The following is a 17,719-nucleotide window of genomic DNA, read 5'->3' on the forward strand; positions in this document are numbered from 1 at the left end:
TTATACAAGATATTTTATATATAATTTCGATGAACAAAAAAACTGTAAGCAGATAGCTTAACATTATTACGAAATATTAAGAATGAAATGAATATTAGAGTGAAGGAATAAAGAAGTTTACATTTATAGGATGCTGATGACTGTTTAACAATAAATACATATCTCATTACAATTTTTACGTTTATTACTTCAGAACCCAGATCTCCAGAAGGAAATCTATGTAACCTTGTAGTAGAGCACATTTCTGTTTTCCTGATGAACTAGTGTCTCACAAGTTTAAACTTTTTTTAGCATTGGTAGGTTCAACACCTCTGGTACTTCTATATCTTCAAGCTTGATTTTTGATGGATTAAAAGGAAATCTTACTGGGAACATGATTTTTGTGTCCATCAGCAATGTGGCCTGCAAGAGCAACAACGTTATGCAAATAGTGATGAATAAAATACACAACATGAACCAGAGTACTTCCATAGCAAAACACAGATGATGTGACTTACCAAACGAAAGTGCTGGCAGGTCGATAGACACACAAACAAACACAAACATACACATGAAATTCAAGCTTTTGCAGTAAACACACACAATGTGTATGTGCAGATGGATATATATGTGTGCGTGTGTGTGTGTGTGTGTGTGTGTGTGTGTGTGTGTGTGTGTGTGGGCGCGCGCGCGAGTGTATACCCCTTCTTTCTCCTTAAGGTAAGTCTTTCCGCTCCCAGGATTGGAATGACTCCTTACCCTCTCCCTTAAAACCCACATCCTTTTCTCTTTCCCTCTCCTTCCCTCTTTCCTAATGAGGCAACAGTTTGTTGCGAAAGCTTGAATTTCATGTGTATGTTTGTGTGTCTGTCGACGTGCCAGCACTTTCGTTCGGTAAGTCACATCATCTGTGTTTTTAGATATATTTTTCCCACGTGGAATGTTTCCCTCTATTATATATATAAACTTCCGGAGGGGAGATGGTGTATTCCTTTACCACAATGAGCAGTTATGGGTACCAGGAAATGCCCACAGCATGCAGCACCATATTGCACAACATCAGTTCACAGCTAACATGTGGGTGGGTTAGGTCAGTGAGTGCTTCATTGAGCAGTACCTTTTACCATCCCACTTATTATCAGACTTTTCTGGAACAGGTTCTTCCCAGTTTGCTTGAAAATGCTACAGTAAATGTGACGCCCAGCATGTGGTTCCAGCATAATGGGGTGCATGCTCATTTTGGATTGGCTATTCATAGGTGTTTGAATAAGTCATTATTGCATTAAGTGATTGGGCATGGTGGACCAGGTCACTGGATTTATTGAGTCTTGGTTTCTTTCTGTGAGAGCCATGAAATCTCTCATGTATCGTAAGCTTGTGTAGTCTGAAATGGATCACGTCACAAGAATTTTCTTTGCAGGTGTTGCAATCAAAGAAACTCCTGGTGTGTTTGACCATGTCTGGCAATCAATGCATACTTTGATTTCATCATTGCTGAATGCTAAAATTATACTTTTATACTTGATGCTTGCCAATCAAATGAAATAATGTGGAAACGAACTCATCAGTCGGCATGTTAATGATTTCATGAATGTATTCAGAAAGAGTATTGCCCTGGGGGTCCTGAATAAACACAAAACATCTATGGCTTTTTGTAATACAAATATGTTATAATCACTAAATAGCACTTAACAGGAAAAACTGTACATTAACTCCTCACATTGGTGAAGAGCCTTCACACTTTTTTTAAACGTATTTGTTAAATCTTCTCAAAACATACCCAGCTGAAGTTCAACTGCTTGAGTTTTAGTACTCCTATAGCTACATGTCAACTTTTGCAGCCCGTCCTTAACATATGATAATCACAATTTGTTTGCCCTGTATTTTTTACTCATTTGTTAAAATACTATGATAGTACAAACTCACTGTTAAATTATCATATCTGTGCTTGTTTGTAATGTACCACTCCACACATCACTTCTGTAGCTTGGTAAGACAGTTTATATTTCTTATGAACTACTAGTGAATGCAACTCCCACAAACATTTGTATTTATTACGGCCATGTGGAAGGTCCAGGCAAAGCTTTGGCCTAGTTGTACACCATGGAGGTGTACGTGAATAGTCCTCAAGTGTAGGTGGTAAAGGCAAGGACTCCACTTCAGACAGAAGAGATCGGATGCAAACTGCACTTGTAAGCCCTGACCTGGGCTTCCAATGTGGGAATGAACCCCTGTGCATGCCTAACCTTCAATGGAGGGACTCTGGCCTCCACCAGGAAGTTGGTCACTGGACTCATGCTAAAAGCTCCTGTTGCTAGTTGAATGCCATGATGGTGTACTGGGTCAAGTAAATGCAATGCTGAGGGCACCGATGTACCATAAATGAGACTCCCATATTCAAGGCAGGATTGAGCAAGGTCTCTGTAGAGCTGCAGCAGCATAGATCGATCTGCATCCCAGTTGGTGTTCCTCAGGCAGCAGAAGGCATTCAGGTGCTGCCAGCACTTCCATTTCAGCTGATGAAGATGAGGAAGCCACGTCAGTCGGGCATCAAAAACCCGTCTTCAGAATCTATACGTATCCTCTACAGTGAGTGGATCATCATTAAGTTAAAAGATCTGGATGAATGGTACGACACTGACAGAAGTGCAAGACGCATGACTTCACGGCTGAAAACTGGAAGCACTAGGCTACAGCCCATGACTGCACCTTGTGGATGGCTCCCTGTAGGTGCCGCTTGTAACACCAGTACTGGAGGAGGTCATCTGCATACAGAGAAGGTGAGACCAACACCCGGCAGCTGCTGCTAAGACAGTTAATAGCCACTAAAAATAGAGATACACTCAATACAGAGCCCTGTGAGATCCCATTCTCCTGGATATGGGGGAACTATGGGAGGTGCCAACTTGGACACAGAAACTACTGAACAATAGGAAATTTAGGATAAAAATCTGGAGCGGGCCCTGGAGACCTCACTCATATAATGCGGCAAGGATATAATGTCACCAGGTCGTGTTGTAAGCTTTTCATTAATCAAAAAATTCGGCAACCAGATGTTGGTATCTGGAAAAGGCTGTTCAGATTACAGACTTGAGGGAAACAGGTTATCAGTGGAAGAGTGACCCTGGTGGAAATCGCCCTGGGATGGAGCCAGTAGGCCACGTCACTCCAGAACGTAACACAAACGCTGACTTACCATACATTCTAACAGCTTACAAAAAACGTTGGTGAGGCTGATGGGCTGATACCTATCCATATCAAGCGGGATTTTACTGGATTTAAGCACTGGAATGATGGTGCTCTCCCATCATTGCGATGGAAAGATGCTATCGCACCAGATCTGGTTGAAGATGACAAGGAGATGTAGCTTGTAGTCAGACAAGAGATTTTTGATCATGTGACTGCAGATCTGATCTCGCCCAGGAACTGTGTCAGGGCAACGTGCATTATACGGTTCATGGTAACATTGAGTGAACGAGAGGGCTTTCCTTTCCATCTGCTGTTTGAGGGTGCAAAATGCTGGGGGATAATTCTCCGACATGGAGGTTGGGGGATAATTCTCCGACATGGACGTTGGGGCATAATGCTCAGCAAAGTGCTCGGAAATTGCATTTGTGTCAGTAGATAACATGCCATTGATGTTAATGCCAGTAACACCTGTCATGGTCTGATACCCACAAACACATCTGATCTTCATTCAGATTTGGGAAGGTGATATATGGCACCGAACGGTCGAGACACACCTCTCCCAACACGCCTGTTTCCATCTTTTTATAAGGCGGCAAACATGGGCACGGAGCTGTTTTAAAAGCTATTAGGTGCTCTAGGGAAGGGTGCTGCTTATGTTGCTGTACAGCTCGCCGACACTCTTTAATGGCCTCAGCAATTTCTGATGACCACCAAGGTATTGACTTTCACTGGGGGGGAACCCTAAAGAACAAGGGATTGTTTTTTTCGCCACAGGAATGATCATTATAGTGACCTGCTCAACTACCATTGATGGCACCTGTGGGGGAGATTCAGTGGTGACAGCAGAAGTGAAAGCTTCCCAGTCTGCCTTGTTTAAAACCCATCTTGTTGGACGTCCAGGAATATGGGAAAGTGGTCAAACCACACAAGTCGTCGTGGGCTCTCCAGTGGACAGGTAGGACAAGTCCTGGGCTGCAGAAGGATAAATCAGTGGTCGAATAAGTGCCATGAGCCACACTGAAATGTGTGGTGGCCCCACTATTTAAGAGGCAGAGGTCGAGTTGAAACAGAAAAGTTTCGACATCTCTACCTTGGCCAGTAAGCACAGTGCCACCCCACTAGGGTATATGGCCATTAAAATCTCCCAAAAGTAGGAAAGGTTTAGGAAGTTGATGAATCAGTGCAGTCAATGTGTTCAGGGGTACTGCACCATCTGGAGGAAGATATATGTTGCAGACAGTTATTTCCTGCGTCGTCCTTTTCCTGACAGCCACAGCTTCAAGAGGGGTTTGAAGGGGCTCAGTTTCACTGCATATTGAGTTCAGGACATAGACACAAACTCTACCTGACACACTATAATAGGCACTACTGTTCTTGTAATATCCCGTATAGCCATGGAGGGCAGGGGCTCACATTGCCGGGAACCAAGATTCCTGGAGCGCAGTGCAGAAAGCAGGTGTAAAGCTTAACAGTTGCCATAGCTCAGCCAGGTGGTGGAAAAAACCGCAGCAATTCCACTGGAGGATGACGATATCGTGAGGTTGGGAAAGCATGAAGCATGCAAGGAGGCAGGTTACGCCTCAGGGTCACCTGCTGCCACCGATTGAGTATTTGTATCCATTCCTATTGTGGATGACATGTCAGTGAGATCAAGGTCCTTAAGGGATAGTGAGATATCCACCTCAACTGCAGGTGCATAATTGGTCTCTGGAGGGTCCTTTTTCTTAGCAAACTTCTTTGTTTGCTTGCCCTCTTGCTTCTCTTTATGGGCGCTGGGAGTACTTCTCTGAAGTAGTTTCAGGCACAGAGGAAGACCGAGAAGCTCTTCGTCCAGCAGCTTTTGGCTCCTTTAGCCACTGGTGTGTGTCCCCCCTGTGTCAGTAGAGACCTTGGGAGAGAGGGTACCAAAGGACCCCTTCTGCATGAGAGGAGCTGGAGGAGGCTGTTGCTTCTCTGGCTGGAGAGAGGGGACTGATGTCCCCTGCATTTGGGGGGCCTTGCTCCCAAAGTAGGTACTATGGGAGAAACGAAAGGAGGTTTTCCCCCTACCACCAAGGGGGCGGATGTATTCTGGTGGCCTGGAGGGCCCCCTGTTCGTGGCGCACAGAGTGTGGTATGGCTGGTACTTGTGATGGCAATTGTAATGTAGCAGCAGCACATGTGGAGATCAACGAAATGGGGTGTTATCGATCAAATTTACGTTTAGCCTCTTAGTAAGTCAACCGGTCCAAGGTCTTGTATTTCATGATTTTTAGCTCCTTTTGGAGTACTGTGCAGTCTGGTGAGCAGGGGGAGTGCTGCTCTCCACAGTTGATACACGTGGTAGGGAGTGTCTGGATGCAGTGGATGTCCGCAGTCTTGTCATGTGGCGGTGGAAATGCAGTGGGAAGACGTGCCTGAATTTCCAGCATTAAAGCACTGCATAGGGGGAGGGATGTATGGTTTATCACCACAGTAGTAAACCATCACCTTGACCTTTTCAGGCAATGAATCACCCTCAAAGGCCAAGATGAGGGCACCAGTAGCAACCCTGTTGTCTTTGGGTCCCCTGTAAACGCACTAGATGAAATGAACACCCCACCAATCTAGATTGCCACGTAGCTCATCATCAGACTGCAAGAGTAGATCGCAATGGAAAATAATCCGCTGGACCATGTTGAGGCTTTTATGGGGAGTGATGGAAACTGGAATATCATGCAGCTGGTCACAAACGAGTAACGCCCAGGATTGGGCTGGGGTGCTGTCTGAATAAAGACTGCACCACTGCTCTTCTTGCACAGTGCTGTCACTTCCCCAGGCTTATCCTCAAGATGTTCAACAAAAAATTGAAGCTTCATAAGTAGAAAGGAGTCCCCGTCTATTCTTTTACAGACTAAATACCGAGGTGAATATGGCTCTCTTCTTTCTGTAGCCCACTGTTCCTCGCATGGTGTAGTGAGGGGGGGGAAACAATTTAGTGTCATATCTGTCAGCATTGTACTCGATCTTGCCCTTCGCAGAGATTGCTGGTGGCATATGGTCACCAGCGAGAGATGACTTAGTCAACTTCATTGCAGGTCATCTGCCCTGATGCCACCCTCTCTGATCAGGGGCTCTCCCCACAGGTGACACCCAGCCACAGCAAAGGCCACCTGGCATGATGACCATTGCCAGGAGTCCTGATGCTGCAGGAAGACAGGCATCTACTTCTTGGCATACATGGGGAGTTTACAGTTCAGGCATCAGCAGTGCAATCCCTGTGTTGTCAGGGGACTACTACCAAATGGGTACATGACAGCCCCACTACAACGGACTGGCTACCATGCTGGATAGTGGGTGCAGAGAAATACAATACTGTCATGGGGGCGAATGAGGACAGGAGACAACATAAGCAAGTGACATACCCTGTAAAGTGTCCTCGCGCAAATACTTGAGTTGCAGGTGGATATGCAAAGCCATGACAAGAGGTTCAGGAGATCGAATCTAAGGGCACTATGGACAACTCTTGCACCATGTAAGGTGTCCTTCCCCATATGGCCTGCACTTCTGTGGAATTTGGAAAGTGGCAGGTCAAATCATAAAATGGGACCAGAACTTATAGCGCCAAAAAGTGCGAGATTCCTTTTAGTCACCTATTACGACAGGCAGGGATACCTCAGTCCTATTCTAACCCCCGGACCCGCAGGGGGATCTCTGAACAGTCAAAGGGACTGTGTCTGTGATACAATATCCACAGCCAACATCTATCTTTAGGAGTTCTGGGAACCGGGGTGATGCAAAATGTTTTTTGATGTTTGTATAATCAGAACCAGCCAAGACCAAACTTTGTTAAGACAAGTCTGTGCATTTCATCTGTGGGGTGGAGCAACTCATTGTGAGCTACATATAGTATTGTCAGGAACCAGATTGAAGCATTGTTATGCTACTAAATGTCTAGGTTCAAATCAGGTGAATCTGGTGGTAAAGACATCAACGTGAGGTAACTGTATTGCCTCCTAGATCACTACAGGATGTTTCCAGGCATGAGACATGGAAAGTTATGTTGGAAGATGCCATCACTGGCAGAAAGAAATCAAGCATGAAGGAATGTAAATGGTCTACAACAGTGTCCATATACTCCATAGCTTTAATGTGTCTGATTATTTCTATACTTCCCACGAAAAACAAGGTGAATGTCCAACAGAGAATAAAACTACTCCAATTGGCCTGCATCCTGGCCTGTATATCCAGAAACAATTACTGATCTTGTGTAACAAGAAATGTGATCCATCTAACTAAGCAAGACATTTACATTGATTCATGGCTTAATCTCCCTGATTCTGTGACCACTGCAATCACAACTGGCAGTGTCATTGGGTCAACATGTGAACACACAAGGGTTGTTTGTTGTGGGGGCTTATTTTCAATAATGTGTACAAAACTATGCACCCCTTAACACTTCTGCCTGTTCAGCACTGTGTCATCAGATCTACCACTGAGCACTCCCTGTCTGCCTTTATAGAGCCGGCAAGTCTCTGACCTCCACATTCTATGATCAGCCATGGAGATTCAGCATCTTGTCACCTACCAGTGCTTTTGCCATCCTTCAACCACCACTTTCTGTGGGTGCTCATAACAGTTGCATGTTATAGGTGACCTTGGGGTGGACAGTTGGCTATGATGTCAGGATGGGAGACAGTGGGGAGTTCATGGTTGGTGAAGGACGAGAGAGAAGAGACTATCAAAATTAATGTTTTATTTTGCACTGTTACATTATCACTGTATCTATACTGGGAGATGGCCTTGCCCCGTTCTATGGGTGTCAGCAATGCATGAAGGTGAAGAGTAATCTTGCAGAGGTAGCCAATCCTGCAAATGAGTTACTGCACCCAGGCAGCCTCTGCATGTGGCACAGAGGCATGTCCACTACGGTGGTGAGAAACAGCTGCTGTGCATAGGTTGCAATTTGTTGCCTCGTTGCCATCATGACAGGAGTTGGGCTGCTGCTGGAGTGAGCCAGGAAGGTCTGCTGCACTGTGGTACTAAGTCTGAAGCACATACTCCATGTCATCTCCTTGTCTGCTATAGCCCTGTGCCCTTGTGGAACTGCTGCCTGAGTAAAACTGCTACAATATTGATGACACTAATGGGGGAAAAGAATCGCAACACCAAAAAATAATTGTATACTCTATAACTATTCATTTTCACTTTGTTACCTATCATGTTTGGTTGGTTACTTTGTTTAAAGGCAGGAGAAGGGAGGAAACTATGAGGTCATCGGTCCCTTGTTCCTAATAAAATAATGCCACAAGTGTGAGAATAAAATGGACGAAACGTATAACACAAAACAGAAAGAAAGGAAAAGCCACAAGAATGAAGGGAAGGCAATGAACACTAAAAGGAACAAAAGAGGACAAGGGAACAACAGGGACGCTAGAAACTGAAGAGAGTAAAACATGAAAGCAGATTACAGTGGCTAGCCAACCACGAGAAAAAAAGGGAAAGCCAGTCACTCTGCAACACATTAAAACCTCCACCCTAAAAGCACTAGGGTGGAGGACACAAAGGGTCAAAGGACATGTACTAAAACCTAGATAGAAGTATAAAACCCACTCTCACGGATAAAACGTAAAACTAAAGCTGCTGTGGAGGCATTGTTGACCAACACCAAAGTCAGGGTGCTGGGAAAGTTAAAAGTCTGCTGCAGAGTGGCTAAAAGTGGGCAGTCCAGCAAGAGGTGGACAACTGCCATTTAGGGGGCCACAGTGACACTGAGGTGGGTCCTCGCAATGGAGTAACCATGCGTTAGCCACATATGGCCAATGCGGAGCTGGCAGAGGACAACTGATTCCCTGCGAGAGGCCTGTGTGGAAGACTTCCACACATCCGTAGTGTCCTTAATGACATGCAGTTTGTTGTGCATGCTGTTATCCATTCCGTCTCCCAAAGCCGGAAAACCCTGTGGTGTAGGACAGAACGCAGGTCAGCTTTGGAGATGCCTACCTCCAGAAGCGGTTTCTGCATTGCCTGTTTGGCCAGCCTGTCAGCAACGATTCTGACGTATTCTGGTGTCCACACAAACACCACGGAATGGCGGGACTGTTCCAGAGGATAGATAGACTCCTGAATGGACGCTACCAGAGGGTGGCAAGGGTAGCACTGGTCGATAGCTTGTAAGCTGCTCAATGAGTCAGTTCACAGGAGAAATGACTCGCCACGGCATGAGTGGATGTACTCAAGAGCGCGAGATATGGCCATCAGCTCTGAAGTGAAAACACTGCAGTCAACTGGCAACGAGTGCTGCTCAGCATGTCCTCCATGAACATATGCGAAGCCTACATGACCATCAGCCATTGAGCCATCGGTGTAAACCGCTTCAGAGCCCCGGGACACGTCAAGAATTGAGAGGAAAGTGACAGTCGAGAGCAGCAAGGTTAACGGAGTCCTTAGGGCCATGCAAAAGGTCCAGACGAAGCTGCAGCCAAGGTGTACACCATGGAGGCATACGTGAACGGACCGCAACTAGAGCTGGTAAAGGGAAGGACTCCAGTTTGGAGAGAAGGGACCGCACGCAAACCACAATCATTAGCCCTGATCTGGGCCGCCGATGCGGGAGATGGACTGCCGTGGGCAGGAAAAGGAGATGGTAATTCGGATGCTCAGGGTAACTATGAGCAGTTGCGCAAGTCCGATCTACATTGGAGGGCACCAGCCTCCACCAGGACACTGGTCACTGAACTCGTACTAAAAGCTCCTGTCGCTAATAAAATCCCACAGTGGTGCACAGGGTCGAGTAAATGCAATGTTGAAGGCGCTGCTTAACCATAAACCACACTCCCATAGTCAATTTAGGATTGGACAAGGGTTCTGTAGAGCTGCAGCAGTGTAGAGCGATCTGTACCCATATTGGTGTTGCTCAGGCAATGGAGGGCATTGAGGTGCTGCCAGCACTTCTGCTTAAAGCTGACAAAGATGAGGGAGCGAAGTCAATCGAGCGTCGAAAAAAGTCCTAGGAATTGATATGTGTCTACTACAGTGAGTGGATCATCATTAAGGTAAAGTGCGGGTTCCAGATGAACAGTACGACACCGACAGAAGTGCATGACACACGACTTTGTTGCTGAGAAATTGAAGCCATGGGCTAGAGCCCATGACTGCACCTTGAGGATGGCTCCCTGTATGTGCCGCTCGGCAACAACAGTACTTCTGCCGCAGTACGAAATGCAGAAGTCGTCTGCAAACAGAGAAGGTGAGACAGAGGGCCCGACAGCTGCTGCTAGACCGTAAATCGCCACTAAAAATAGAGAGACACTCAATACAGAGCCCTGAGGGACTCCATTCTCCTGGATATGGATGGAACTATTGAGATTCACCAACTTGGACATGGAAAGTACGGAGCGACAGGAAGTTTTGGATATAAATCTGGAGTGGTCCATGGAGACCCCACTCATACAATGTAGCAAGGATATGATGTCGCCAAGTCATGTCTTATGCTTTATGTAAGTCAAAAAAAGACGGCAATCAGGTGTTGCTGTCAAGAAAAGGCTGTTCAGATGGCAGAATCTATGGACACAAGATTATCAGTGGTAGAGCGACCCTGGTGAAGACCGCCCTGACATGGAGCCAGCAAGCCACGTGACTCGAGGACCCAGCCCAAATGCCGACATACCAGACATTCCAGCAGTTTACAAAGAACATTGGTGGGGCTGATGGGCCGATAGCTATCGACATCGAGCGGGTTTTTACCGGTTTTGAGTACCGGAATGATGGTGCTCTTCCGCCATTGCGATGGAAAGATGCCATAGCACCAGAGCTGGTTGAAGATGAGGAGAAGATGCCACTTGTAGTCAGATCAGAGATGTTTAATTATCTGGCTGTGGATGTGATCAGGCCCAGGAGCTGTGTCAGGGCAATGTACAAGGGCACTGAGGAGCTCCCACTCTGTAAATGGGGCGTTATAGGATTCACTGCAGCATGTAGTGAATGAGAGGACATTCTCTTCCAGCCGCTGTTTAAGTGTGCGAAAGGCTGCAGGGTAATTCTCCAACGCAAAGTGCAGGTCAAAGTGCAGGTCAAAGTGCAGGTCAAAGTCCAGGCCAAAGTGCGGGCCAAACTGCTCGGCAAAATGCAGGCCAAAGTGCTCGGCAAAGTGCTCGGCAAAGTGCTCGGCAAAGTGCAGGCCAAAGTGTAGGCCAAAGTGCTCGGCAAAGTGCAGGTCAAAGTGCAGGTCAAAGTGCTCGGCAAAGTGCTCGGCAAAGTGCTCGGCAAAGTGCTCGGCAAAGTGCAGGTCAAAGTGCAGGCCAAAGTGCAGGTCAATGTGCAGGCCAAAGTGCAGGCCAAAGTGCAGGTCTAAGTGCAGGTCAAAGTGCAGGTCAAAGTGCTCAGCAAAGTGCAGGTCAAAGTGCTCGGCAAAGTGCAGGTCAAAGTGCTCGGCAAAGTGCAGGTCAAAGTGCAGGTCAAAGTGCTCGGCAAAGTGCTCGGCAATTGCGTTTGCGTCGGTACATAACTCGCCATATACGGTAACACCAGGGACAGCTTTTGGGGCCTGGTACCTAAAAAGACCTTTGATCTTTGCCCAGACTTGCGAAGGTGCCATTTGGCACCCAGTGGTGGAGACTTATCTCTCCAAACACTCCTTCTTCCGTTGTTTGATAAGGTAGTGAACACAGGCACGGAGCCGTTTAAAAGGTATGAGGTGCTCCAAGGAAGGATGTCGCTTATGCTGCTGTAGAACTCGCTGATGCTCCTAAATTGCTTCAGCGACTTCCGGAGACCACCAAGCGACTGCCTTATGCCTCAGGCAGTCTGAAGAGCGAGGGATCGCGTATTCTGCCGCAGAAACAATTGTGCTAGTCACCTGCTCAACCATCACATTGATGTTACCATGTGGGGGAGCATCAGCGGTGACGGCAGAGCTGAAAGTTCCCCAGTCCACCTTTTTCAAAGCCCATCTGGGCAGGCGTCCTTGTGCCTGATGCTGGGGAAGTGGTCACTATCACACAGGTCGTCATGTGCTATTCAGTGGATAGATAGGAGAAGTCCTGTGGTGCAAATTGATAAATCAATGGCCGAGTAACTACCATGAGCCACACTGAAATGTGTGGCGGCCCCATTATTTAAGAGGCAGATGTCGAATTGCGACAGTAAAGTTTCGACATCTCTGCCTCAGCCAGTAAGCATGGTACCACCCCGCAAGGGGTTATGGACATTAAAATCTCCCAGAAGTAGGAAAGGTTTAGGGAGTTGATCAATTAGTGCAGCTAATACATTCAGGGGCACTGCACCATCCAGGGGAAGATATACATTGCAGACAGTTACTTCGTGCGTCGTCCTTATTGTGACAACCACAGCTTCAAGAGGGGTTTGAAGGGGTACATGTTCACTACAGACTGAGTTTAGGACATAAACACAAACTCCACCTGACACACTATTATCGTTGCTATGGTTCCTGTAATATCCATTATAGCCACAGAGGGCAGGGGTTCGCATTGCTGGGAACCAGGTTTCCTGGAGGGTAATGCAGATAGCAGGTGTAAAGCTTAACAGTTGCCGTAGCTCAGCCAGGCGGTGGAAAAACAAGCCGTACTTCAACTTGAGGATGACATCGTGAGACTGGGAAGACATGGAACATTCACTGAGGCAGTTTACGCCTCAGAGTCACCTGCTGCCTCCGATTTATTGCCTGAGCAGTCTATATCCATTGTGTCTAAGGGTCTGGTGAGATCTAGGTCCTCAGCAGACGCCAGAATCTCCACCTCGTCGTCAGACTCAGAGCTTGTAGGTAGCAGTGGTGTGGGTGCCACTGAAATTTCCTTCGTCTTAGGGGTTTTCTTTTTGGATTTCTCTTGCTGCTCCTTGGGTTTCCCTGGCTGGAAGGACTTCACTGGCTCAGTCTCTGGGACTGAGGATGAGTGTGAAGCACTACAACCAGCTGCATCTGGTCTCTTCAGCCACTGGCGGGTGTCATCTTCCCCACTAGAAGAAACCTGGGAAGGGAGTGACCCAAGGGACCCCTTCCTAGCCAGAGAAACTGAAGAAGACTTATGCTTCTCCAGCTTAGAAGTGGGGACGGACGTTCCTGATGGTTGGTGGAGTGTTGCTCCCAAAGCAGGTGGTGCAGGAGCAACAGGGAGGGAAACGCCCCCACCATCAAGGGGGCAGGTGTAGTCTTCTGGCTCTGAGAGGTGACTGGGGTTGGAGGAGCTGATGGTGCCAGAACTGTTGTAGCGGTGGTGTAAGACGATGTCATACACGCAGCATGCAAGTGTTCAAATTTTCTCTTAGCCTCTGTGTAGGTCAGTCTGTCCAGAGTCTTGTTCTCCATTATTTTCCTTTTTTTTTGGAGAATCCTGCAGTCAGGCGAGCAAGGTGAATGGTGCTCTCCACAGTTGACACAGATGGGAGGTGGGGCACATGGAGTATTGGGATGTAATGGGCGTCTGCAATCTCAGCACGTGACGCTGGCAATTCAGCAGGAAGACATATGGCCGAACTTCCAGCACTTAAAGTACCACATCGGCGGAGTGATATAGGGCTTTACATCACACCATTAGACCATCACCTTGGCCTTCTTGGGCAAGGTATCACCGTCAAAGGCCAAGATGAAGGCACCGGTGGCAACCTGATTATCCTTCGGACCCCAGTGGACACACCGGACGAAATGTACACCTCGCCGCTCTAAATTGGCACGCAGCTCATCGTCGGACTGCACAAGAAGGTCTCTGTGATATATGATACCCTGGACCATATGTAAGCTCTTGTGGGGCATGATGGTTGCAGAAACATCCCCCAGCTTGTCACAAGCAAGTAACTCCTGTGACTGGACAGAGGATGCGGTTTTGATCAAGACTGACCCAGATCTCATTTTGAACAAGCCCTCCACTTCCACGAACTTGTCCTCTAAATGCTCAACAAAAAAGTGAGGATTCATCGTCATGAAAGATTCCCCATCAGCTCTCGAACATTCAAGGTACTGGGGTGAATAAGATCCGTCGCCATCCTTAGCCTGACGTTCCTCCCATGGTGTGGCCAGGGAGGATAACGATTCTTATTCATAATTCTGTGCATTGAATTGAGCTTGTGATCGCTTAGAGGCTGCTAGTGTTTCACCACCAGCAAGAGATGATGGACTACTCTTCATCGCTTGTCATTCACCCTGATGCCACCAACTCCGACCAGGGACCCTCCCCACGGGCGCCACCCAGCTGCAGTAAAGGCCACCTGGCAGGATGGCCATTGCTGGGAGACCTGATGCCCCAGGAGGATGGGCATCTACCACTTGGCATACATGGGGAGTTAATGGCACAGGCATCAGCAGAGCGGTCCCTGTGTGGTCAGGGGCTACAACCAACAGGGTACATGGCAGCCCCACCATAACGGACTGGCTACCGTGCTGGATATCAGGTGCCAAGAAGTCAACGCAGACATTGACACTGCATAGTGCATGGTGGAACACACACCCAGGAATTTGTCCTCACCCAAGAGATGGAGAATGGGCAGGACTGCAATGCGACAGCAAGAAAGTGGGCTAAAGATCTCAATGCATGATGGACATGATGTACCTTGTAAGACACCCTTCACCAATTGGCTCGCTCTTCAGGAAAATTTTTGAGAATGGAGGTCAAACCATACAGGGGACCATCACATAAAGGCCGAAATGTGTGAAACTCTTTTTAGTCACTTCGTATGCCAGACAGGAATACCTCAGGCCTATTCTAATCCCCATACCTGCAGGGGGGGGGGGGGGGGGTATACATGTTTGTTATCATGATATGGGTCTTATATTTTGGGAAATACCATTTTGACTATCTGCATAATTTGAAAATGTATCCCAAGCCAAAACTTGTCAATGCGTAAATGAAAGTGAAATTTTCAACCTTGTCTGTTTTTCCATTGTATTGAATATTTGCTTCATTCTTCTGTCCCAGCTCATATGTATGTATATATTCACCTTGCATATTCTGTTGGCATAATCCGCTATGGCTTGTCAATGCCTCCTTGTAACAGTACTCAATCATTCCTGAAAGAACATTGCACAGCTCTGCTTCTTGTACCTCTTGAGAAGCCCCTAGTTTATCTGCTCAAACATTTATGATTTCTTAGTGCCTCTGTATATCCCACAGTGGTTTTCAGTTCTTCCACTAGATGTAATTTTGACACCAACAACAACTGAACATAGGACTAATCACCAATACCTGCTGACATCATTGGGTCCTCAACAAATACCACCACGTCCTCAGATGACCTTCCAGGAAAAGGAGGGTAAGGGGGGGGCGTGCAGCAGCTGATCTATTACTTGGTCTGGTGCCTGGAGCAATGCCATTTCCTCATCCTTAACTGCAGTTTGCCCCCATTACTGTTTTATCTGCTGACAACTGTACTATCTTTTCTTTCAAAAAATGAACTGCCTTAAGCTCCAAACTTTACCATGTGTGACTGCCATTGCAACACCTTTACTCATCATCCACACACAATACACAAAGTATAAATATGCAACAGTTCACAACCTGAAAAAATAAATAAATTACAAACTACACCTTATCATTAACACTACACTCCATATACAGCCTTGCAACATGGCCATATTGTAGAATGTAAAGCAAGTTACATATACTCACTCAGCCCACACTGCAGAATTCCCGAGCAGATTACATTGTGAATATCTAACATCCTCCAAACACTGAGCCTTACCATTGTCCTGAAACTCAGACACATTATCCAGTTGCTCTGACCTAAACCAAATAATTTCAAGTTATGGTGATAGTAATTGCTAGATCCCATGTCTGTCACACACAACAAAGATAACCAATAGTTCTCTCACTCCCCCTACTGTGCTGACACTGTAGGCAGTGGTCCAGACATTGTGCTGCTTGGACAATGCACCATCTGGTGCCTACTCGAGACGCCACCAATTCTGGTGCCAATTATAGCCAAGCCTGAGATGGAGGGGCTACTACAATGTAAGGATGGCAGACAGCAAATGGTTGAGGCAAGGTAGCAGGCTGGTGAAGGTTCAGAAAGAGGTGGCTGCCAAAATTAATATTTTATTTCGCACCATTACGTTAGCACTGCATCAGTGCAAGGAGGCGACCATGCCCTCACTTCATGGGAAGAGGGCAGGTGGTCAGCAGGATGACAGCAAGCAATTGGCCAGCTGGCTGCAACCCACTCACACACAGCTATGCTGACACCTGCAGTTGGTGCTTGGCATATGACTGTCACAAGAGCCACAAGCAACAGGTGTCAGTGGTGAATGAAGGCGAACAGGAATCTTGTAGAGGTAGCCAATGAGTGACCACGCCCAAGTGGCTGCTGCTTGCAGGGACCAATTGCTCCCGGGACAAGAGTCCAGCTGCTGCCCACTGTACAACAATCTGTGCAACTACAGTGACATTATTTTTCTGCCGTGGAATATGCCTCTCTAGTGTGAAAGAGCAATGGGTACAGGGCACAATGAAACCTTTAGGCTGACTCAATGCAATAAATTTTATTACCCAGCTGGAATAGTGCCATCCTTTCTACACAAAAAGGGGTAAAGGGGTGGGGTGGATGGGGGTAGGGCGAGAGAAAGGGGTAGGGGGAGGGGGAGGGGGAGGGTGAGGGCGAGAGAAAGAGGGAGGGGGAGGGCGAGGGAAGGGGGGAGGGGGAGAGGGAGGGGGAGAGTTGGGCAGATCATGTAACCATTGTGGGGGCATACCCCTCGTACTCAATAGCTGAAGTACAGGACTAGTTTCCTATGATCTTCCAAGATTCCTGCTGCAACACCTGTGAAGGCAACTTTTTAACTACAGAAGGAGAAACCACTCTGGACCACAGGAGGGCTGCCACTGAAGAGGAGACAGACTTCAAGAATACAGTCTTCAGTGTTACCCAGCAGCAGTTTTTGGTTATACGGATATGCATTTTCAGACTGCTTTTATTTTGCTGATTGCTTTGTTTCATGGTAAATATTTTTTCTTCCTGAAGGCTTATTCTTCCCCTCCCTGCTCCTGTAGAATTCTTACCCATACATATCTATAGGTACTAAGGTGCTGCAAAACTTTTTTTTGTCTTTTGGTAACGATAAACTAGCACTGCAATTTAAAACTATGGTACTGCAGAGACTGTTAGACACCATATCATTCTTTCTAAATCTTGAATATTTATTAGGTACTTACCATCTGCAAAGGTTAAACAGTTAGATGGGATTGAGTATGGATATATGGCATTCACAACTAAGTATATTATAAACAAAAAATAGTCTAAACCCATGTAGCTAACAAAATTTCTGCTGTCATCCTTAGGGAATTGATTGGATGTCGTATCATTCAACCATCTTGCTGATCAGTGATTTCACACTCAAAATACTAGATAGTGAGTAATAGTATAGGTCAGGGAGAAACTGTGGGAGATGTCACTGTCAAAGCTATCGAGGTGGTCAGTCAGGAAATGGAACACTACTCTCAAAGAGCTCTCCAGGACTAATTAATTTTTATTGGACTACAAAAACATCATACTGCTGAGAGGAATTAAAATGAAGAAGGCTAATTGTGGTACCTTTGTCAGTGTAGAAAATGCAACACATTACATGGTTTATAGACGTCTAACAATTTCT

At 46.7% G+C, this 17,719-nt stretch overlaps 1 protein-coding gene across 1 annotated transcript in view; it reads right to left on the minus strand.

The window, feature by feature from the left end:
* Positions 1–276: 276 nt before the first annotated feature.
* The window catches only part of LOC126471263 (unconventional myosin-Va-like), a 131,293-nt gene continuing 113,850 nt past the window's right edge, over positions 277–17,719 (minus strand). The window contains exon 13 of the mRNA XM_050099381.1: positions 277–402. Coding sequence (XP_049955338.1) covers positions 277–402 — 126 coding nt within the window. The remainder of the gene's footprint in view (positions 403–17,719) is intronic.

Source organism: Schistocerca serialis, chromosome 3 (genome assembly GCF_023864345.2).
Source record: "Schistocerca serialis cubense isolate TAMUIC-IGC-003099 chromosome 3, iqSchSeri2.2, whole genome shotgun sequence".
Classification (NCBI taxonomy): domain Eukaryota; kingdom Metazoa; phylum Arthropoda; class Insecta; order Orthoptera; family Acrididae; genus Schistocerca; species Schistocerca serialis.